Here is a 24,331-nt window from a genome sequence, read left to right on the forward strand (position 1 = left end):
ATTTGTAAAACTTAGCAAATATTTTTAAATAATCTAAAACATTTCGTTAAAAAAATTATGCTTGACATATTTTAATAAACCTTAATTTTAGGTAAGTAATTTGTAGAATATACTTCTAAACATTCGAACAACCTAACAATAACTTATATACGTTCTCGCAAACAAATCTGAGAATGTGTGATAGCCAAACTTATTTTCTCAAAATTCGAATTTATTTAGGATTTGTTTGCCATGTTCTCTAGATAAGCTGGCATGTTTAAAAATTTATCATTCCATTTACTCCACACAATCTACGGGTACGAAAAGCTCTAAAATTGGAATACATTTGTAGTTCATTGTGGAGATGGAATTTCAATCGGTATCAGCAAATATTAACAAATAATGTTTCGTTCCATTCGAATACAACAAAAAATGCTTTTCGAGGAAATAACTAGTCAGCTATTAGTAGCAGGTTGACTTTTTCAATATAAGAAAATTAAAGATTTGTACAACAAACAATCAAACAAAAAACAACAGTTTCAATCCAATATTTGAAAGGGACAGTAAACTAACAAGGATGTAAGCTTAATTATATTATAAATACAACGCAAAACACGAAGTTTTCGGTGTGACTATCCATCATAAACAAAAGAAGGAGCAAAAAAGCAGGTGAATGTAGTTAGGTTGATGGATACATCATTTCGTTTCCCATTGATGGATTCCTAATCCTCTCCTCCATTACCGATCCTCGGTTTTCTTCCATTCCCATAATCCGTGGCACACCCCATTTAGCAATGCTGACAATCGACTGGAACGAAATGGATCGAAACGGAACGAAATGAATCGACGACTGGCTTGATAGACCCCTCACCCCCTAAACCAAGGACATTGCCACTGTACCGTGGAAAGGGAAACGCTGTCCCTTCGATCGGTACTTGCGAACCCCTTGGGGAAGGGAACGTCCGTAGCCGTTTTTCCGTCCGTCACAAAGCATTGGATGGACGTGGACATGTGAAAGTGTATCGAGCTATTATTCTCGGTATTATCCCTGTTAGTTCTTTGTTACGGTTGGGCTACTTTGGACGAGCGCTTTACATCGGGATAGAGTGAAAGGTGGAAGGGCATGGGTGGGTGTTTAGTAACGGGTACGGAACCGGGGTTTGCTTCCAGGGGATTCCATACACATACACTACCCGAGAGAGAAACTCAACACCGGGTAAGTACTACCCATTTTGGCCCAACATTTCTGCTTAAATCCCATTCCCCAGCAGTGGCTTACTAAACCTGACCGTAATTGTGAAACAATTATAAAATAACAATCCGCCGGCAGTTGAAAGCTTTTTTGCTTATTGGCTTACTTTATCCCTTTTTGGTCTGTGTATCTTTGTCCATTTTGTTGATGGCTTAAAGGTTCCTGTTCCATGAAATGATGAAAAGTCAATGGAAATTAAAATACTATTTAAATTTGATGGTACTAAGGTACTAAGCACATATAAAGGCTTGGAGCACTATAGAAACATAACATTACTTTTTTAGTCGTAAACTGCAACGCTTCATTTTCATCGCATCAATTTTTGGGGTGAAACAATCCAAGAATTTTACATATATACATATTCTACAGTATGGTCTCCAATAAACAATAAAATATACTGCAACTCTTCTAAGCTGTTAAAAAAATTAACCAAAATCGAAAAACGCTTAAAACGCTTGGTAGTTCTAGTGTTAATAAGACTTCAAAAAACCATTTAAAAAAATCTTTGCAACAAACCAATATAAAAATACATAGTTGCGTATTTTCACTATTAAAATTCGTCATTCGCTTTAACTGTAAAAAAATAAAATCCCTGTTCGACTAATGTTTCGAAATGAATGTCTAACTTTATAATATTTCCCAACAATTTTCTTTATTCGTAATATTAAATTCTCGTCCCACGTTTCCACCTCATTCAGACCGGTGAGTGCGTTTGTCCCGACAGGTGCAGTATGTTAGTGGTGGCCCAGACTACACAACTGGAAGCTTCATTTGTTTCACAACACCATTCACCGAGATACTGTTTCCGGGCTATTTTATTACATTATCCTTTCAACACCACCCTACCTTCCTACCAGTACACCTCCAGAAAAGGAAATGAGGCCACATTATTTGCCGATGGACGGGAGCTAGCATTGGGTCGACCCCAACCCCAACGGGAGGTGGAGTCCCTTTTATTGTGGTTTTCGAAAACTAATTATGACAAGGTTACATCCCGCGCGTCCCATTCATGGTAACATTAGAGTTTCATTTTACTGGTTGGTGGGTTGCACAGCCACAGAAACATGGTGAGCATTGGTGTAAAGACGTATATATTCGAAGTGGATAATAGAACAACTGGCTGACTATAGGTGGGTATTTATTTTCGGGATAACGTATATACTGGTAAAGATGAAGATTAAAGAAATTAGTTTAATGAATTTTTTACCGCTTTCCAACGGAAAACAGTACATGAAACCTTGTGCTTGTTTTCGCCATGTTTTGGTCATGTGCTGGCCATGTTGGGTTTGATTTTACCCGCAAGCGTACAATGCGCCCGGTTGCCCTTTTGTTCGGCCAAAGTTCTGCCGAGGTTCATTCAGTGAGCTGCTGCAAACTTCAGCAGCCCATCACGTGGTGCGTGGTTCCTGGAAAGTCATTCAAGCACGAAAGGTTTAATAATAATGTAATTTAAACGAACCAAGGTCTGTGGTTTTGTTTAGCTTTCGAGCCAGATTATGGGAGAGTTTCGTTCCGGGATCATCCATCCCTGCCAGGATGCATGGTTGCAGGGTTGAGCTTCACAGTGTACTGAATTCCCTGTCTGTTTTCGGCTTTTGTTAGATAAATCGATTTACATGAGCTTGCGGATGGGTATTATTATAGCATTACAATAAGCTATTAATTTGAGTTACTGGTTTCAAGAAAAACATTTTACAAATCTTCCTACAGCGACATACTTTCTGGACAATGTCATAGGCTCAATTTGTTTTAAGGTGGATGTTTCAACGGGAAAAGTATCAAACAAACTTTATGAACCATAAACTATCGCATTTCATTATGTCGTTACTCATCGAACGGACCCATATGGACGAAATGGGTTTTAATGAAACAGCTTGTGAGATAATGAAAACGTTTCGATTGCTGGTATCGATCATACAAAAAGCCATAGGCAAAAACCATCGCTTCGGTAATGTCAAGGGGAATTGTTTATTTTTAGCTTTTTTACACACCGTTTTTGGCATAAAATTTGGTTGTCATAACTGAGCTGAGGCCAATTTGGTGCAAGTACCTTTTCGCTGGAAATTTATGTCAAGCAAGAGAAGGCAAGAAGTTTTGCTATACAGGAAATCTTAAGTAACTAATCGATCCAATAAGTAACCGTCATAAATTACGCTAAGCCCGGTTAGCGTATCCCAAAATCTACTTAGAAAATCGAACAAATCGATTTATGGCCAGGAGCCATGGTAGCATTGATGTTTTTTTTTGGTTTTTTTTGTTGTCCCACCATTCGTTCGTACGTTGGAATTAGAATATCGGTTGAAAAGAGGGATCAACCAGAGTCCATGTTTGATATCGAGGGCCATTTTAACCCACGAGGCACGAGTGCTGTACCTCGGATTATACCCTGAGGAGGTGAATAAAACAAATGGAAATAAAACAAGCAAACGCGTAAACGAGAGCCAGCAAAAACAATACAATGTAACACTGAACTGAGGATGAAGAGTAAATTGGATTGAAAAGGATATTCATGACAAAAACACGAAATAAAAAAAAAAAACAAAAAAAACACACGTACACATTTTGTGCCCGACGAATGACTTCCTTCCCTTAGTCGAGTTGGGATAAATAATAAAAAAAAACCAATACAAAAAAATCACAATAAACTAGAGCCAAATCGGGGGAAACTTACCCGGATGACGATTTAATTTCCACCTCGGGCCACGACGGGCGCCGTTTCCACACGGAAAACGACGGTTTGTCCGGCGGGTTAGGATTGATCGGTGAGCTGCGGCCACGGAACGAACCCTGGCGGGGTGGTGGTACGAGTGCATCGAGACCACGGCCGGATGACTGGCGCCGAATGGGCGGTGTGCCCGGTGCTGCAAGGCTGGATGGTGTTGCCACCTTGCCATAACCTGTAAGTGGTCGGATGGAATGAGTTAAAGCGTTGAGTTATTGATAAAATCGGATAAAATCAGAAACCTGTGCGCGTGTAGTGCTAAGCATTTTCCATTTCCATGATCCTGTAACAACACTTTAAGATGGACGATTTGCTAGCAACAGGAATCACACGTACGCTGCTCAAGGACAGGACATGCTTCCACTGATCCCAAAATGTCTTTCTGGTTCTATCTCGATAGCAAAAGCTTTTCAAGTGCTTGAACATACGCACACACACACAAGAGGCCACCCTGCAATAGACAGCCGTGATTTGGCTTCTGCTAGTGAAAGGCGTGTATGCCCATCAGCTTAGGCCGGCACACAAACCCCCGTAAGTGCACTTTCGTGACACAAGTACTGACCCGACACTTCGGTGCTATTGTAGTCTAATGAAATCATCGAATTATGTTGCCACACTAATGCGCACATACATCCCAGGAATGAATGCACAGGTGTACAGGTGCAGCATGGTTTAGGTCCGTTGGGAAATTCCACCCCTTAAATGAATACGGAGGAAAAGTGTAGACATCGTTCGTGTAGAAATGCATCTCACACACATGCACGAATCATCGGGTGAATGAATAAATGTGCAATCAGGCAACAGGCTTCACGTGCAGGCACAACCCAGTTGCATGCTGAAATGCCGAATGTAGGAGAGCCTGTTTGCTGCTCAGCAATAGAGTTTTTTTTTCTTATTTCGTACGTTCAGTTGGGTTTGTCGTTCGCCGAATGAAACCCTGGAAGGAATCACAAGCTTGGGAAGGGGGTGTGCTCTGTTCTACTGGCATGGCAATTGCTGTCGGAAGTCTTTACATGTAAGACATGGCTTAATTTACCCTTTATTGTGCTTGCTCGATATCAGTACACGTACGTTCAGGTTTTATTTTCAGACAGTGATTGTATTGTGTAATACCTATTACAATACTAAGAAAAAAGAAAGGTTTTTGCCAACGGTGAAGATATTTTTATTAAAAACCTTAAAAGCTCTTGAAATAAAATATGTACAAAAAAAATTTCTCACACTTCGGTTACAATGCTACAATTTTTGCAATCACTTTAAGGAGTTCAATGTTTGACCAATCGAAACGCTTTCCAGAAGTGGTAGCTCTTCGTGTTTTCATTCCTCCGTTCGTTTTGTATGAGTTTCTGTGCAGAAAATGCAATCACACACATTACACTGTGAAAGGATCTTTGTCAGTTGGAATGGTTCAAAACCGGAAGGAAGCATGTGTCAAGCAGCAAACGGTGTGCTGTGAAGATGGGAAAAACCAACTGCCAAACAAACGTACCCGAGTTTTTGGGAAGCAATTTTACCAAAGATCTTCATTGCCGTTCATACACATACACAAATGTGTGCCGAATGTGATGCACAAAGAAAAGGGTGGTAAGGTTTGGGGTGGGGTGCGGGAAGATGCAATAATAATTTATAGTGTGTCTAACTTTTACCGGCAAGATACGAGCCACGAGATATGGCGAATGAAAACGGATGCTCGTTAGAGGATGTTTAACTTTTACGAGAACCATAGCGTGTGTTCTGTTTGTTGATTTTTAAGCAAAACCAATTGTGCTACTATTTAATGAAACTTATTTATTTTGTTCGAATGTTTTCTTTATGTGATGTTTAAATGAGAAATTTTATTAAGCTTATCTCTTAAATAAAAATAATTACAAACATTTTTTTTTATCCGTAACACATTAAGCTCATACAAATTTCTGGCATATTTCTTATCGGAAGGGACTAGATTAAAAAAAAAACATTGAACGAAACAACAAACCCATCGTTCCACTTTTCTTGTGAAACTTAAGAGCATAGGCAAAAAGTTCCCATTTTGTTCGCCAACAAATTTCTGTTCTAGGTACGGTACAGGAACTTTTGACTTTGCTGACATTAGTTGTTTTATGATGGCGTGTTCTTGAACCTCACTTGTGTTGTATCCTCTCACGAGACGAAGAGTTTGTGATGAAGAGTATTTGCTTTTGTTCGTTTTTTGTTTTGTTTTGTTTTCACTTTGTTCATTTTGTCCGGTTCGTCTTGAGATACACACGAGGAAAATAATATCTTCGAGCAAAGTAGCAAAAAGATTATTACTACCATATTGACCGTTGAAGGTAAGGATAATGTTCACCTGTTTTGTTTCTGATTTTGTTTTGGTCATTAAAAAACGTATTTTGATGATTGTTTACATTTTGCTTTGCTCCTTGTTTGCATACGTTATCATCATTGGAAGTAGAAAACAATTTCTCCGAGCAGATTATGTCACGTTGGCTGACTTCGAAACATGATGCCATTTATATGCGATTCGTTCCATCTTTTTATCCCCAGCGGGGGTCGTCTATGCATGAAGTTAAACCGTATGATGAGATTTACATAAGCATAAATCCAAAAACGGCAATCAAAACAACATTTGAAAGGGAAAGATTTCCATCCATCTTCGACGCAATGATGGGAAAATCGGAACATATTGCAACCACCACTGGCGAAGATAATCGATTATCGAAGGATGTCTTTTGGTAGGGCATAGAGGGGGTAGAGCGCAAGATGAACCATGTGTAAGGAAAGTGTCAATAAAGGAAGAAATGTAATCATGGGCCATTTGAGGAGGATAAGTTAATATTTACTGTAGAAGGTTTTTTTTTCTCTAATGGAAGATCGACTATTTCTGTAGTATTTTACCCAAGAAGCTAGAGTATCTTATTTCTTCGGAAAACAGACGTATACGTACACTGATGTGCAAACAATTAGATGGAAATTTTTTTTGCGTTTATCGTGCAAAGAGGACATTCGTAAGACAACATGGGTCATTAATCTAAAGAAATAACCCATCACGAGGGCAGTAAGGAAAACAAGTTATAATAATTTTAAAAATGTATGAGCTTTGCTGTATTTCAATTACTAAACCTTTCTACAACTGATTTTAAAATAAATTGCACGTTTTACAGTAACTTGTCCTAATATGATAAAGCAAAACATGTTCAAAATAAGGCAAACATATTTTCCCATGTTCCATGTTACTTTTGCAAAAAATCAAAAACAAATGAATAAATTGTCAACCCCGTTTGTATTCTCTTTCACCTGTTGCAGTTGCATTATGTCCTGTGTAGCAGACATGCTTTCCTAATTAGCCCCGAGGATGCTCCACCGTCATCGTTGTACTTACTCATTCAACATGACATAGCTCATTCCAACGAATGAGTCGATACGTGTTGACGGTAGGAGAAGATCCTCGGTAGAAGGAAAAGCTGAAGCGAACAGATACACACTCTGCCCCCCAAAAAAATTATCTGCAATCAGCCTGAATCTGGGTGTTAGACCCATTACGCTTTGCTTTTGACCCAACATCTAGTACACCATCGCCAACCATATCTTCGTGATCTTCAGCAACAGAACAAAGGTGCGAGACAGTTTCATGCTCGAATGGAAGTGAAGCATAATTTATGTACCAGTCACAACATGCGCCAGATACGACCGTGTGTCAGAGCAGTGATTAAAGCTCTATCGCTTCACGTTGCATACGCGTGGCCTTGTTCGGTCTAATTGTTTGATTACATACCAGACCGACCAGGGCAGGGCAACGTGGGAAACGTGGCAAGAGCTGGGAGGTGAAAATGAGTGTACGAACAAAACGCATAATATCACGAACATAATATACGGCTGGTGTAGTAATTACTGACGGCATTGAGCATATTTTTCCACTGTTGAATGTTTTACGAGCCGAGGGAGGAGAAGAAGAAAAAAGGTATCCAATTTATTTATTCTCATCGAAGGCAAAAGTTAGCCAACAGGTGGATGGCTGTGTGCTGGTTTTTTGGTACTCTAACTGAATGTTTTATGCATGATGGTGGCTGTCATTCTTTACCATTGGTAGAGCTTTCGTTGAAAAAAAAACTGTTAGACTTAATTTGCTATGATTGCAAATGTATTTTTTTGGCGCTCTTTGGGGATGAATTTCACTAGCTGTTGAGAAATTTATCTACATTATATTTGAACAGTTATGTATGTACACCTTGATGAAACATTTGATCATTATCTGACAAAAATAATAATATTTTTTTGTCGATGTGAAATCAGTATCTATGTCGACCGATGTCGATTTTCAAAATAAATCTAGATGAACATCATCGTACGCTGTTGCACATACCAAACGTATCTTCCATTTAGGCAAATCTAATAAAAAATAATAAAAAACACAAAAACTGGTAAACACTCAAAGTGAGCACGTTTTCCAATCTTTGTGGTGCGACAACCAAACAACGTACGAAATTAAAAAGCAAATATCTTCAACACAATCCTCCTGATAACAATCGATCGTATATATTCAACGATGGCCAGCAGGGATAAGGTCCAAATTCAATTTAGATTCTCTCATGGGCTCGGACGCACATGTGGACGAAAACGAAAAGCTGATCCGGACGTTCGCTGCACTACTTCCACCCACATACCAGCAGAACTTCAGAACGCACTCACACACGTCACCATTTTGTGTTATGGCAGTTTGGAACCAAACTTTGATCCCCCATCTTTACACACAGCGCAGAAAAAAGAAAACCCAACCCAGGGGTTATTGGTGATTAATAATTCTTTCACCTTCCGATGAACAACTGGATTGAGGAAAGTCCCATCAAGACCGTTTGCCGTCGTTGTTTTGCTTGCTACACTTCACATCCATACGTGCTCCAAACTGTCACTTAAGGGTCGTCGAGTCTAAGAGCAAAATATTCAAAGCACGAGCCAGTTTTATTCCTGCGGCCGTACGACCGGCTCGACGAACCCCGTCATCATGTGCAGGCATGTTTTATGGATGTTTGGCTTTTGGTGAGTTAGTTTTTGAAATATTCAAAAGTGCTTTTGTTGTGAACGAGCTGACAGACGACATCGTTGGTATGCGGGGGGTGGTAGCCGTGGTTTAAGGTGGAAGCATCCCATGTCCCGCTCCATCCGACCCGAAACTAATCCATCTCTATTTTCGTTCGCCTTTTCAGCGTGATATGCTGTGTCAGGGGGAAGGGTGTTGTAGAATGTATGATTAATATTTTTCACCTTCCTCGGTGTTTGATGAAGTGTCATCCGCTCTAAGGGGCCGTTGAATATGCTCGGTTTAAAAGCATCCTGATGGACTAGCATTAAAGGGCAGAAGGAGAAATAAAGTAAATAGCGTACAGAATTTTGAATCGAGCGCTCATAAACATGTTTGAGCCTGCAGCTGTTTGTTTTATAAAAGTAGAGTGATATTTACACCGATGGTAACGGTACAAGCCAGCTAACCTTCTGAATGAGATTTATCACTCTAGGGGCAAAAAGCGCAAGTAATCTTTTTCATAAAAGTTTTAAATTGATTGGGTAATCAACCATCGTCAACCAAAAGGTGCCGTAGGCTTTTCAGTTAGTTCAGCCTAAACTGAGGTATTGAATAAAGAAATAAAAGCAGTAAGATAGTATATCAATCAGGATAAGATCCTGTTACTAATGAGGAACTTGTCGGTTAAGATAAAGAAGCTTCAATTCAAAGGAATCACATCATGATGAGTACATCGCAAGTTTCGCTATGTTTCCATCAATTAAGATTTAACGGTCATTTCTTCAAGTTCTTCAATTTCTTCAATTTCTGCCAAAAGAGCTTAAAGATGCAAGAAAATAAATTTTAGTTTTGAAAGCATTTGACTCTCGTTTGACAAGAGTCTAACTTTGTCATCCAATGTTCCTCTGAAACAAAAACTTCTGAAGAGTTACATTATTGACTAGGACATTTAATCGGTTGGTCACGTCATGAGCCTGACACCAATCGACCTATTCTTTGAAATCCTTTTAGATGAAACAAAAAAACAGTTTTTCAATATTTTAACCTTCCACAGCGTTGAAAACATCCCTATCAAGTATTGCATTATTGTGTGAGTGATACATTCCAGTCAATAACATCTCTGCTGTATGTTAGGGTTGCTCTCTTTTTAAAAGCTTTCCAGTTAATAACCGTCGAAAGAACTTGCAGCAAATGTACGCTCAAGCATGCACACTTCCTGTTTCATTTCTATGCTTGCATCTCGAAAGAACCGCAAGCTGAACATAAAATGGCGGAAGCGAATATCCTCCTAAACCTGCCTCACGTTTTAAGTACGCTTCACCATTGCCGTAAGTGCATTTTTGTATTGCAAAACTAGTTCGCCGAATGGTGTACGTGTAGCAAGCAATTTCTTTTGCCGTATCGTTTACATCGCATCAAAAAACGGGACTCACCCGATCCGATACATTCCGCGGTACACGATGGTCGTAATCTTTTGCCTAAGCCACCACTTGACAGTATGACTTGTGAGCCGTCCCTGTGTACAGTGACGTTACAGTTAAGAAGAGCTTGTGCCAGAATTGTGCCAGCTGCATCAGCGATATCCACTTACCGAGCGATGTTCCTGCCGCTGTCGATGTGCCACCAGTTACACCCTGTCCAGTGGAGCCTGTACCTCCACCACCGGATGTGATGTTACTGCTTGAACCGAGACCACACATTCCTTGGCTACTGCTGCCGGGGCCACCCGGGCTTGGGCCGGGACTGTGGCCCATACCACCGCCTACACCACCACCGCTTCCCGGTCCGCCCATACTGTACGGCGAGGTGACGGAGGACGACGATGACGAGTGGCCACCGGAGGGTCCGGAAGAACCTTCGGCCGATTCTTGGCGCGATAGGGAAAACCTTCGTGGATTTAACCCTAGCCCGGCGACCCCACTCGTCACGTATTGCTGTAGTGAACTGAAGAAGCTCATCTTCTGGCTGGTGAGTGTGTTTACTGTTGCCTTCTTCTTTCTTCTCCGGTGTTACTCAGTACGGAAGCACACAGACGTGTTTTGTTGTTTGTTTAATGTTTGTTATTCGTTCTTCTCCCTCCAGAATGTGCCACGCTCAACACGTACTTGCTATCTATCAGCTATTGTGGGCAAAAATGTTCTAGTTCTCGATGTACACTTTTGGACTGGTTCGCTTTACGGTATGCCACCTTTGTGGGAGAAACAAATAAATTGACGCTTTTGCTGCCCTTTTATGTCAGCCTACTCGGTTCTAGTTTGTAACCCCCAAACACAGGGCTTACGATTATTTACAGCATCATCGCCAGTACGTGCGAATGTCTCAGCGGGCGTTGGAGTACTGGTGTCGTGTTTCGGAGCGATCGTGGCATGCCTTTGTCCGCTGTGCTTGCACTGGAAACAACATCAATGTCACTAGTTGAGCGTTGTTGTAGCGGGCTCGTTTGATGACCAGCGTTCATAGTCGGAAGGTAAGAAGCTTGCTAGAACCACTTCACATCACGCCTAGAGCTGGTGTGAGTGGCAAGAATGAAGCGAACGAAACGAACCTCTTACCGTAACGCTTGTACAACAGCCGCTTGCTGTGACGGTCAGTTTTCCAGCAATCTAAGGCGTACGTCTGATTGCGAGTATTGTTGGAATACATTTACGTCCAAATATTCGTCAAGTTTTTGCTTTTGTCCGAATTACATCTATCGTATGTTACCATCCGACAGCTAACGAACGGAGTGAAATTTCGTTTTCGCAGAAGTGTGATTACTGTGGTGATAGTGTTGTACAAAAATGTTGCTGATTTATCGTTTCTTTTGTATTGATTGCATCACGCAAGTACGTTACATCCCGAGGAACGACCACCATTTGATGATGCTGCGAAAAAAGAGAAAGCGGAGAAAAAATGCGTCAAAATGCGGTATAAATATGATCTAATTCTATTCCATTTCGTTCGGTATGAAATATTATTTTCTGTGTGCAAAAAAAACCCTAAGTGCAAAAAACCCACTAACGTGTAAGCACTTAAAATCAAAGCAAATGCTGGCGCCTGAATGTCGACAAAATTGCGGGGTTTTTTGGATGGGTTGAATGTTGTTGTTGCTCATATGTTTTGAAGAATTTCCACAACTAAACCACTGCCACTGCCACTGCTGTACATCTGCTGTGACCACGCAGAACTTTCCCATCCCCCACTTAAGGCGGTCGTTTTGGGTTTTATAACATCTTTGGCAAACTCAATTAAGATCAAATTTGCATTCCATACAATCAAATAAATCTCACATTTCTCGTTTCTTCCCGGAAATTGGTTCCAAATCGTGGTGCTTCTGCAATACTGTGTAGCAAACAACACAGCCATCAACCGGACGAATATTTCGCCCGGTTTGGTCGTGCTTTAAATGCAAATATATCAACACCATGCTTTAGCGTGTAGATAGAAAAAAAAACCACAAACCACGCGATGGGAATGGTTTTTTTTGCTCTGAAAGTAGAATCGTTACCGTTGGCTTTAGCATTTCTAATACACAACCGGAAGAGAAGCAATATATACAGGGATGGTTTTCCCGGGAAGCGAACGAAGTATCCTAAAATAGGGAAGGTAAAACTGCAACTCTATCAAAACCTTCGCTTCATATCAACACAAGATTGTGCTTATTCCCCCTTGGCTCCGACGAGGGGTAAAGAACAGATAAATCATGACAGCCTGAAAGAGTAGAATGTTGTAGTTGAGTTGGTGGATGGAAATTTCTTCTCCATTTTTTTTTGCTATGGTACTCATAAACCGTAAAGTGGAAAATGTGGTCAGAGATAAAATTTCGTACGAAGACTGTGCAGCATTCGTTCGCTACACATTTTTTTTGTAATAAAATGCGCGGTTGTTTTCTCGTGGCCTATTGCCACTATTCGTCTATGACAAACGACAGGGCAGGTACGTGTAGCTTTATTCAAACAGTGCTTGAGAAGTGTAGCCATTTTTTACACTATTTTGATATCTTTTATGAAGGATTAATTTGTCTTCTCATACACAAAGGTGTACAAAAGAAAAGTTTAAATTTGCTCTTAACCAGCAACTTGCATTTAAAAAAATTAAATTTATGTAGATAAGTAATTTCATTCATCCTATTCACTTATATCGAAATTTCGAATAGCTTGAAAATCTGGTTATTTGAATTTCGCTTACTGATCGTGATTGATATTTGAAGTTTTAATAATAGCTTTATCAATATGTTTCTTTTTTTGTATTCCGAACCAAACCATAATCAGAAAACAATCAGTTTTCTTTGCAGAAAATAAATAAAAAAAACCTGAAAAGCTTCATTCGTACATAAGCTGCTTAAGCAGAATATCACACAGTACGGGTTTCTCCATGCAAACTCGTTTCTTTTATTGCACTGAATGAATATTTCATGCTGATTCAGAAACAAAAAAAAATCATATTTTTCTTTCATAACTGTTGCTTGCATTTTGCAACGAACAGGTATACATAGCCTGCATTTTTGCAAACTATTGCCAGTGCTTCTATTTGTTTCTGCATCTTTGTTTGTATATCAACAGAAACGAGTTGATTGAATGTGCTCAGAAACGTGAAAATAGTAAAGGGAAACTAATAAAACTTACAATTTCTTAGAATAGCTTTGAAACAAATGTAAATAATGAACCATGGTGGAAACATTATTAAAAGGATTAATTAAATGAAATCGACAACAGTAAAGCAATGCGGCCATTTTCACGAAATAAAAACATGCAGGTGAAAAATTTGATATTTTTTTGCATATTACATTGTCATGCAGCCTTCATGAGATACATTTAACACAGTGAATGGCGCAGAATGTTTTTTTTTATTTATTGTTGTAAGAACACGAGCGGATACATTCTATAAACAAAATGTTTGCAGAAACATATTTTCCCCACACAAGAAAAAATCTCTGTCGTACATCTTTCCGGTATGCTGTAGTGATTGTTTTGTGACACGGTTGCTGCAGCAGCTGGGTACACTGGGTGGGTAAAAAACGTTAAAATGTAGATTGTAGTAATTTTCTGTCACCTCTGTAAACAGACCGACCAAGCACCGTCCCGATCACGTTTCGTACGATACGTTTTCTTTCACGTTCCAAGCGTTTCAAGCTCACCCAACGCGGTAAAAAGATATGGTACGCACCCCATTCCCGCACGGAACCTGTGCGAAGAATTCCAATTAAAGTCAACGGGATGCTTTTCCAACAGCGTCTTTCTGAGGCGGGCAGCACAGAAATAGATGCCTTCTGCCCGGATATGCCGGATGGCGTACAAACGTCCTTGATGGGGATGGCGAGACGACGGAGAGCAGAAAATTAGGTCGTAAAATCATTTTAAATTCGTATTTCAGACCCATTTGCCTTTCGAGTCGATGCGAAGCAAAATGTAGCAAGCTTTAGTAGCGAAGTGAAGCGAAACAGAGCCTTACGTGTTGTGTGCGTGTGAGTGTGTTTTTGTGTTGAAAAGATGAGTTGATTAATTTTCCCTGGCCCTCGTTGGATGGTACACGGAAAGCAACAGTTCGTCGTAAAGCTTTGCTGTGTATTCCACAAATTTAAGAGCTCAGTTACATGAAAATGCATTTCATTAAAAAGACGGAACGAGATATCCATTTGGTCTTGTTGATTAAAAAGCAGAAGTGTTGCTTCCAGCTGAGAACTAAATTCCCGTTGAATTAATTCAGCATTTGGATGGCAACGATCATGAACAACCGTTGACAGTGTTTTTTTTATTCGTAACATGTTTTACGGTTTCGATTATTGAAACATCATTACAAGGAAGGAGGTTTCCTGAATGGAATAATTTTTTTTTTTAATCAATGGATCATAAAAAAGCAATTTTATTGAAAATAATAATTAATACATAAAAAAACTAATTTGATTAAATAGAATTGACATTTTGTTAGTTACAGTTTCACTCCTGTTGTAAATAATTATTATTAAAAACAATCAGATAACGCTAATCGGCTTTTCCTCACACTTGCTCATTTCAATCGTCACCAAACAATGTTCACAAATATTTTTCTCCCGGAATGCTTATAAGCTGTTAAACAAGCATTCCGGTTACGGTTCACTATGTGCTTCGACTGTAATTTCGCTTATTGCGTGCCGTGCGTTGATTCCGTGTTTCGAATTAATTTGCACTAACTGCACGGAACGCTATTAAAGTGTGTAAAAGGTGAAACATAGCATAACAAAGGGCAAAAAAAAGAAACAAAATAGTACACACATTTCCACAAAAAAAAAAAAAAAAAAAACACTGAGTACAACCAACCATGCAATGTAGTCACGAAAAAGCAAACGAGTACGAACCATTGTGTCAGCAATTAAAGCATATAAACTTTAATCGTTCGGTAATCTGAAATGGCAGTATGGCCATTTTTTTCTCCTTTCCTCGAGGTATTTCTTTCGGGCCTCGGGGACGCCTTCGCTGTAGGATCTGTACGAAATCACTCATGGGAATCTGCAGTAACATTCACGCGTCAAGGAGAACCGATCGTGCCGTTTGGTAGTTTTGGCAAAAACGGGAAGAAAAGTGTTTAAAGTAAAGAACCGTTCGTCCAACGGTGGTTAAAGAAGGCATTTATATTTTAATCACAATCCATAGTGCCTGTAGTTATAGGGTAGGGTATGCCAAAAAGGGGATTATTGCACAAAATGATCATTTAAAATTTGTTTTTATGAATTGGGCTTAATCTTTTTTCCTTCTTATTGGAAAGCAGGCAACGCTACGAGTGAAAGTGCTTCTTGGCCATTTGCTTCTTTAGCAGACGGCTATAATAATCATTATATTCTATTATGACGCCGTACAATAAAAGCGTCTAGCGAGTGGACGTCCTCATGCCACGCTGTGGGTGAAGTAGCCATTTGAACAGCGCAGAGAACGGTCGATCAGCTTTTCACACGATTTTTGCGCTAACTAAAAAAAAGGATTTCCGTTTTGAATTTCATTTTTGAAGTGTAGCTCGTAGAATGTCTAGATAAATTTAGCATAATTGGAATGTAATTTATTATATGGTTGAAATATATTTTTTCTTTCTAATATTATTGCATTCATTGTATTTTTATTGCTGTTAAAAGCATGGTATCGGTATGAAAAATCTCGTTTCCATTCTGCTTTGAGCCGAACGGTTGCTCTAGCGGATTGATTTATGTCTGTTCGTGTTAGCATGCCAAACCTTTAATAGATTATCGTATTTATATCAATGCCAAATGTGATTCTAAGATACGAAATTCATACCATCACCGAATGGACCACCAGTCAGAAAATAATAAATACCACGATATTAAGTGAAAGGATTTCTCTTTGGTAGCGAAATAAATTGTATGCTTTTCACTTTTGCTTACATTAACGGTTCTCCTGTTTTTTTATTTCGCTTCATTTATTGACGTTCCTCTTTGTCGGTCCTGCCCGTTCGAAAAGAAAATGGCCTCTGAACTCCTAGTGACCTAATCAACCATGGACCATGGTCCGCGTTGTGTACGTGAGTCAACCAAAATTGTTATTCGTCTTCGAATCGAAGTTTGATGATGGCGCCTTAGAAAAAGGAGCGCACCCGAAAGCAAACAAAATAAATCTTCCTCCATCGGGACGGCTTGGTCGCCGGACCCGTTACAGCACAACTAACGAACGGGCTAATACTAATTTTACTGATTCACAACATTTTTCACGAATACGAATGATGAAGATCTGAAGCGGTGGACGGCAAGAGTAAAGAAAGATAAGACGCAACAGCTAAACAATGGTTCGTGCCATGCGGGTGTGCTTCCCCTATCCCCATTAGGCACGTTTCATTCGTGTTCATCACAGTTCTCACACGCATCGTTATTTTTTTTGGAACATTCAAACAGCTATGGTTGTGGTCACTTCATCGACGCTTATCGTGCGATGGCCGTCGGATGTAATAAATATCTCATTGGCAGATGGATCAATGTGTTTGTTTCCTGCTTGGTATTTTCATTCGAAATGGGTTAAACGAGAGAAAATGAGTCATGTAATATAAATAGAAATGCTTTAATTTTGCCAATAATTTTCTTCGATTATTTTGAAAGTAAACCTCAAGCAAATAAACAGTAAGCCACGCTCTACCAAGGCAGCAAATAAGGCACGCGCACAGTTTTCCCGTGAAATCAAATTAAATGATAAGTCACATGCAAAATGAGAAAACTTTTACGCTACATATTTTTGCCATTTTGTTCGCTTCATCATGTAACCATTTCAAGTAGAAAAAAAAATGGGAAAGTTCTTCAAGCTAGATTTTTGTTTCCTTTCTTCTTCACCCGTCCAGTATGGAATCGATTATTTCGATTTATGGTTTATTTTTTTCTCTTATACCAAACTCACGGATAGTGGAAATAAAATAGTAAAAATAACAATGTGACATTTTAGAAAGGAAGCATACCGAATGGAAATACCTTCCAAACTGATGCAATGTTTGATAGATGTTTTCCGCCTGATAACCGTTTGGTTGATGGACGGCTCTTCGGTTTCTAAAGTGACATAGTGTCACCGGTTAGCAACAGTTGTGCTTGTGTGTGAGAGAATGAGAGACGTAGGTGGACAGTTTTGTTGAATCAGACAAGAGCAAAAGGACCAAACAAAAAAAAACCCGAAACTCATATTTCTCCTGTGTCGCCATTGATGGACTTATGTGGAACTACCCTTCAAAGTTATTCTATTTATTTTATGGTATTTTTCAACTGAAGCTCTATTTATCAATGGTTGATATCGTTCGCCCTCAGTGGCCAAAAATTCATCCGCAACGCATCTGTAGCAGTTTTGTATCAGAAAACATTGTTGGGAATTGATTGCATGATAGCAAGTCCATCTTAAGTGGTGCTCTTGGTACGGTTTTATCGTGCTGGTCGGTTGGGATCATTCAGTCATTCTTTTGGTCGTTATCGAGAAAGTTTTTTCATCAATATTTTTGCCGCCTTATTGATTCGAGGAATGGTAAAAGTATTTTTGGGGCAGTTTGTTTCGTATTCCTTTTTTGTTAGCGTGAGTGGTTAACTTGGTTAACTGGAAATGGTCGTCTAAAATAGTCATAAGCCTTTTGCCAATTATGAAACTTTTGCTGTTTAATGTAAAAATAATTTTTTTTAGATTTACACAAATATCGATATGAAATGTTAAAATAGTGAAATTTCTTTGAACATTTTCTTGTCACACGTCTTTCTACATCAATTTCTAGGCTACGATCAATCAATGACGCCTTAGCTTTAACATTCATCCAACCATTCGTTCGTCGTATAAATCATTAAATCAAAGTTAATTCGTCGTATAAATTGTCATTCCAATCTCAGACACTCTTTGTCATCATCCATAAAATATGCACATTTCAAGTATTAGTTGACGTCGCTTGAAAATATTTATGCTTTACATCCAAATTTTCAGCGCAGGTAGGAATGAACTTTTTAGATGCTTCTTTCATCAATTCCACACAAAAAATACACGCCAAATAACAACGTCAACAAGTTTGATGGAATGCAAAAATATTTTTCAACAACATGCAGCTGGGTACACTTATTTATGCATGCGATGGCACACCGTGGTAGTTTTAATTTGATTCTAGCGATCGCTTTTCGGTGAGATGCACTATCGCACCTGTCGGGTCGGTGTCAATGGGAAAACACTTCAAACATACTTGTTTAGTTATTAAAATAAGCATTTGAGAACCATGAAAAAATCTGCTTCCTAATGGGGACGATCGAGTGATGTTTGTGAGAACAAAAATGCACGAAAAAAAATGTCTAAAATGTAAATGCAATTGAAAGAAATAAAAACATCAAAGACTGATTGGTACATTACGAAACCAATCAACGTTTAAACTTAGTTTGCATGCAAAGCATTCCTCCATGCCTACAACTACAATGTATTATGAATTATTCATTCAAAGTAGTTTGAAGGTATTTACGAACAATTTGACGAATATTGACATTTACTGGCAGACGTGTAAAACATTGTTTTGAAGCTATAACATAAAATACTGCTCTAAAATGTCGTTTACTGATCTCATCGATGACTAAAACCTCGTGCAAACCGGTATTAATGCAAACCAAACGCCATTATGGTTTGTGCAACGAACACAGTAAACAGACGACCATACAGATAACCCTCGCAGACTTCCAAAGAAATAGTGGCTTACTTTTTTGATAGTAGTTTATGATGCGTGTGTGTGTGACTATATAGTGCGTATCATATTTCTATATGCGATGAATATTAATGAATCAGTTTCGCCTACGAGAATGGCAATGCAATAGTCGTCTCACATTACGATGACGTGTACAACCAGAAATGGCCGCCTTTTGAGTAACGGAACGCTGTAATCTTTGCATAGAAGTTTCGTATGCATGCTATTCATCGTTCACGTTTAATGGAATCGGTTTTTCATTGTGTCAGTGGTGGAGTAAGGCTTCAGGCTTATAAGCATAATGGTAACGTTGATGATGATGATGATGTATGCTTTTCTACGGCCAAATGCACACATTAAACAAACGGTAGCACTTGGACGCAAATCAGCGGAAACTATCGACGAGATCTTTGATTCGCTGTCACAGGATGGATGCATTATTCGATTAATTAATGAGTTAGTGGATGATGTCGAAAGCTTAGGATAATGTGCTGACACAGAAACCAGTCTATTGAATTATGGTTTAATATGACACAAACCTTTTCATACAATAGGACAATGGATAATTGACTTAAAAGACACGGGAAATTAACTGAACCATAGTAGTAAATCTGTTTTGGAATTTGCTTTATAAAAAAGTTTAATAATTAAGAAACTATTTATAGTTAATTATAAGTTTTTTATAATGCTGCAGTAAGAATTTGCTTACTTTTATTAGTTTCTTCTTGCTCGTACCATTTGGTTGATATCAACGAAGGATACGAAATAAACATCAAACACTTCAACGCTCTTTCATGCACACAGGCAACTATGCACTTGAGGTGTGCCGATGCCCAGTTGGCGTAAATTCCCACTCATTATGGTAATGAATAAATTAAAGACTTTTACTACGCATTTGATGGATGATGTGGTGGCGATGCAATGATGGAGCAGTTAAATCAATACTTAGAGCCGAGTCCATTTAAAGTCGCACGAATGTTTACGTCATTTACGCCTATAGATTAAATCTTTTAATTTTTATAAAAACTATGTTTAAAAAAAAACTTGGCATAAATTGTGCATATTTATAGTTGTTATATATCTTTTGCTCATAAATTAAAAAGTACTAGGCGTCTCCATTATAAAATTGGTATTTTTCATTTCATTTTCAAATTTCTTTTTTTTTTCAAATCATTTTATGATTTACGATAAGTATTTCAATGTTTATGAAAACTGTTTTAAAAACAACTGGTATAAACTGTGCATATATATTTTTTTATTCATATATAACGGCCTGGCCGTATTGATCAATCCTAACTTATAAATAAGAATAAACACCTTTCACCTTAACTGGGAGGCTTTTCTTCCTTCGAGCCGTGAAAGGGCACCTTATCCCGGTTGTGCTCGGTTGTGCATATTTGTCGTTGGTGAATATTTACATATTGCTCTCAAATCAAAAAGTACCAGGCGTCTCCATCATGAGATTAGTGTTTTTACTATTTACGTTTCAGTTTAAATACAACATATGTAGATTAAACATTTCAAGATTGAAGATAAGTATTTCAGTGATTATGAAAACTATGTTTAAAAAAAAAACTAGGTGTATATAAACTGTGAATATTAGAGTTGTTCAATATTTTTTGCTCAGTAAGCAAAAAATACCAGGCGTCTCCATTATGAAAGGAGTATTTATCTTTCAGCTTAAATACAACATATTTAGACTAAATAGGTTATGATTTAAGCTACTATGTACTAGGTCTTATTTAAAGTTAAAACCAGATCGTTTAAATTAGTAAACCGTTTAATGTAGAGTGTTTATTCGCGAGTGGGTAGTAATATTCTATAGAAATATTATAATAGAAAAAAAATGCCAATACAACAAACCCAGGTGAAACACCGCTTCTTCTATTAACATATTTGCATTGTGCTTCAATCAAAGGCTACAATCAGCATCCCACGAGCCAGAACAATGCTTCCCTATGCCTGATACAAACACAGTTGTGTACGACCGGGTGCATACTTTCACGAAAATCTACGCATGGTTAGAGAAATTGTGATGAAAATCCCATTTCCCATTCTGACAAAACCGGATTTGCCCGACGGAATCGAAATGTATCCCGCATCCTTTGTTTCTCTCGCTTCCCTTTTACAACAAAAAGCCGTGGATGGTTGAATAGTGGGAGTGGAAAGAAGTGGATAATGTATATTTATATGTCGTTGAAAAATGACAAATATCGTTCAATCTTGGATGTTTGATCTCAACGACTCTGGAGCGCGTCAAAGTCAACGTTCTCGAACGCAAACCGTTTTCCAATGCGATTTACTTCCATTTGCATCACCCAACGGCCACCCTTGCATCCACGCCCAGCGCGCCAAGCTTATTGGCTTCGTCCTTTTTCTGCGTGCGCCATGCAAACGTGCGAACCAGCAGAGAAGATGATTCGTAAAAGTTCCTTCCCTTATTGCATCACTTTTCACCAAACACCGACCGGGCCCGTCGCAAGAAGTGCACGAATAGAAAAATGTACTGGAAAATGGACGAGGGGGAAAACCAAATTTCACTAGGAAGGCAAAAAAAAAACCAGTGGAAAAAGAGCAATGCTCCGGTGTCAAAAAATGGGAAAAAAGTTGTCGAGAAGCCAAACTGGAAGAGTGTGCCCGGGGTACGGTTTTTGGATGTGACTTTTGTCTGGAGCAATGCCTGTATGCCTGTCTTATTTCCTTCCGTGTGTTCATTTTATTTTGTTTTCTTCCCCTCGAAGCGTCCTACCGTGGTGGTTGGGTACGCCGTACGCAAAGTGCCGGAATTCCATTTAGTATTTTTATGCGCGTCCTTCTTTTATTCTTGTTAGCGTAGGTACTAGTTGGAGGAGTAGAGGGTCGTATCTTCTAGCATGCTTTCAGAACCATTTCCTGCATGTTTTGTCTGTTTGGGTAAAATGTTTGGCATGTATGAATGCGCATTGTTGATATAGAGGCAGATTTGATTTGTTGTGTACGGAATATTTCTCCATCTTTGTATGTTTTTTAAACTGAATAATTGTGAAAAATATGTTAAACATGTTTGTGTAAAACTTCTACTAAACAGTTACACAGTGAATAGCTCTTATAGAAATTTTCATTTAAACTATCCAGTTGTATATTCAACATCATATGAAGGCTTTCGAAAGGTACGTACTTCTAATAAATTCCACTTCCTGGTTGCATTTGCTTCTCACAATCCATTATATACATATATCCACTGAACGAAGTGTCGAAATTCAACGTACAATAGAAACAGGAATAGGTTTCGTCCTATTTATGATGATTCCTTCACAGTACCACACTACGCCACACTGGTCGTATCAAGTCGCACACACCATGCCAAAAAACACTGGAGGCTTTCGTTTTGTTGCCTTCTGGCAGCAAAGAACGTTCAACAGATTGTACACTCAAACACAAATACACAACGTACACACATATACACACGCGCACGAACGCATAAATCCTGTACCGGATGGAATAGACACAATTACACGTTACGTTACTTGCACCGATGCTTTCCTCCCGCCCATTCATAGGCCTAACTTGTTTTCACCCATTCCGAATGTTGTTGTGTTTTGCCTTGAGGAATATAAGGATCGCAATGGCAAAGGAATGAAATGGCATCGCATAATACTTCTAGCTTCCTCGAATCCAGTCACAGCACAGCACGAACCCGGAAGAGCTAGTATGATTTTGTGCGACTGTAAGATGTATTTCTTTCATTAGCTACTCTCGATTTCGCATTAACGAGGTAAATGCATGATGGGCAGAAAACAAAGCGCCACAATATTGTGTACAAAATCGCAATGGATCAGAATCCTTATCCTTTGTTAAGAAAATAGTTTAAAAATGGTTAATTTTTTAAAAACTAAAATGGTGGTAAGAAAATAGACCTCTGTATTATAAAAGTTTCTAATCTTTCTCTTATTAAACTTCTTTTCACATATGATTTTTATTTCTTTGTAACTAAATAACCTCCCTTTAAAGCCAAACCAAGTGTACCCATTTTTGGCCTTCCTTTGCGCTAAACACACATCACACACAAAGCTCTTTAATATTGGCTGCTTAAGCACCTGTAATCACTAAAGCAGAAATCTTCTTTTCTAAACTCTCAGTATAACTTTTTAAGCAAAACTCAAACACTACAACGTTCTGCTAGGTGTGCGTTTTCACATTTTATTGCCCATCCTTCCTTTTGCTAGCGTAACTCCTTTTTTTGTTACATTCCTTACAAACATTACACCGTCACTGTTTCCATTAAAGCACACATTTCGTCGAACAAACCTTTTACCGTGGTTGAGATAAGGGAAGGATGTTGTAATGCAGAAGCTACTTCCTCTACCATCACTAGCAAACAACTTCCTTCCACCACTACCACTACCGATGCCGTTCGGTTGCGCACAGAATGGTTGCCCCAAGAGAAAAATTTCCAACCATCAATGGCCACGGTCAACACACTACTGAACGTGCTCGGTACGGGACGATTTTTATCAACCAACTCCACCGATAAGGCAACAAGAGGTACGAAAAAGAGAGAAATACACAGCGAGAGAGAAAGAGAGAGAGAGAGTAAGAGAATTTGAATCTCTTGAGGACATTCGATGCGTAAATGTTAGTGTGGTAGAATGCTTTTGTTAATGGAACAAGAGAGAAAATTGTTCGTGAGAGTTGTTTTCCACGCTTGGAAATAGTTTGGGGAAAATGAGTGCCGATGAACATGGTGAGTGCTTTTGTGCTGCGTGAGATACCTAGATAGCTGGTTGGCGCGTTTTTTGCGTACATCCAGTGTGGAGTTAATTTTGGTGCCAAAATTCTATTTTGTTGTTAAAGTGTTTCTTGTAACGATTCTGGCATTTGCATTATGGGGCATATATATAAATACGAATGTTATTTTACACACCAAAAGCATTCACTTCAAATACAATCTAAAGTTTAATAAACTCATTTTTTTCTTTACTTAACCGTTTAAAACATAGAAACAACCCAATAAAGAATAATATTAATGTTCAAGTATGTAATGTAAAGCTTTTCATTATTCAATAAAATCATACTTCACAAGTGGAAAAAACTTTCCTTTTTAAGCCTTCATTAGAATCTACTTCAACGGTTCGCCGAAACAGAAATATTATTCTATTGAAAGAATTGTGTTAAAAAAGTATACAGAACGGTTTTTGAGTTACACAAACTAGCAGCAGAAATCACAACACTCAAGTGTGTTAGAACCTGAAATAGCTTTTGATGAGAA

At 38.7% G+C, this 24,331-nt stretch overlaps 1 protein-coding gene across 4 annotated transcripts in view; it reads right to left on the bottom strand.

The window, feature by feature from the left end:
* LOC125768001 (BAI1-associated protein 3) overlaps positions 1-23,967 on the bottom strand; it is a 66,945-nt gene extending 42,978 nt beyond the window's left edge. The window contains exons 1-4 of one of the 4 annotated variants that reach the window (XM_049435086.1): positions 23,429-23,966; positions 22,241-22,549; positions 10,541-11,813; positions 3,903-4,128 (exon numbers count right to left, since the gene is read on the bottom strand). In XM_049435086.1, the coding sequence (XP_049291043.1) occupies positions 3,903-4,128; positions 10,541-10,907 (593 nt within the window). In that variant the 5' untranslated portion in view covers positions 10,908-11,813; positions 22,241-22,549; positions 23,429-23,966. Of the gene's footprint in view, positions 1-3,902; positions 4,129-10,540; positions 11,814-22,240; positions 22,550-23,370 lie in introns of all 4 variants that reach the window. The other 3 variants (XM_049435085.1, XM_049435084.1, XM_049435087.1) reach the window with 3 other exon arrangements.
* Between the last annotated feature and the right edge of the window lie 364 nt (positions 23,968-24,331).

This window comes from Anopheles funestus, chromosome 3RL, assembly GCF_943734845.2.
Source record: "Anopheles funestus chromosome 3RL, idAnoFuneDA-416_04, whole genome shotgun sequence".
In the NCBI taxonomy this organism is placed as follows: Eukaryota; Metazoa; Arthropoda; class Insecta; order Diptera; family Culicidae; genus Anopheles; species Anopheles funestus.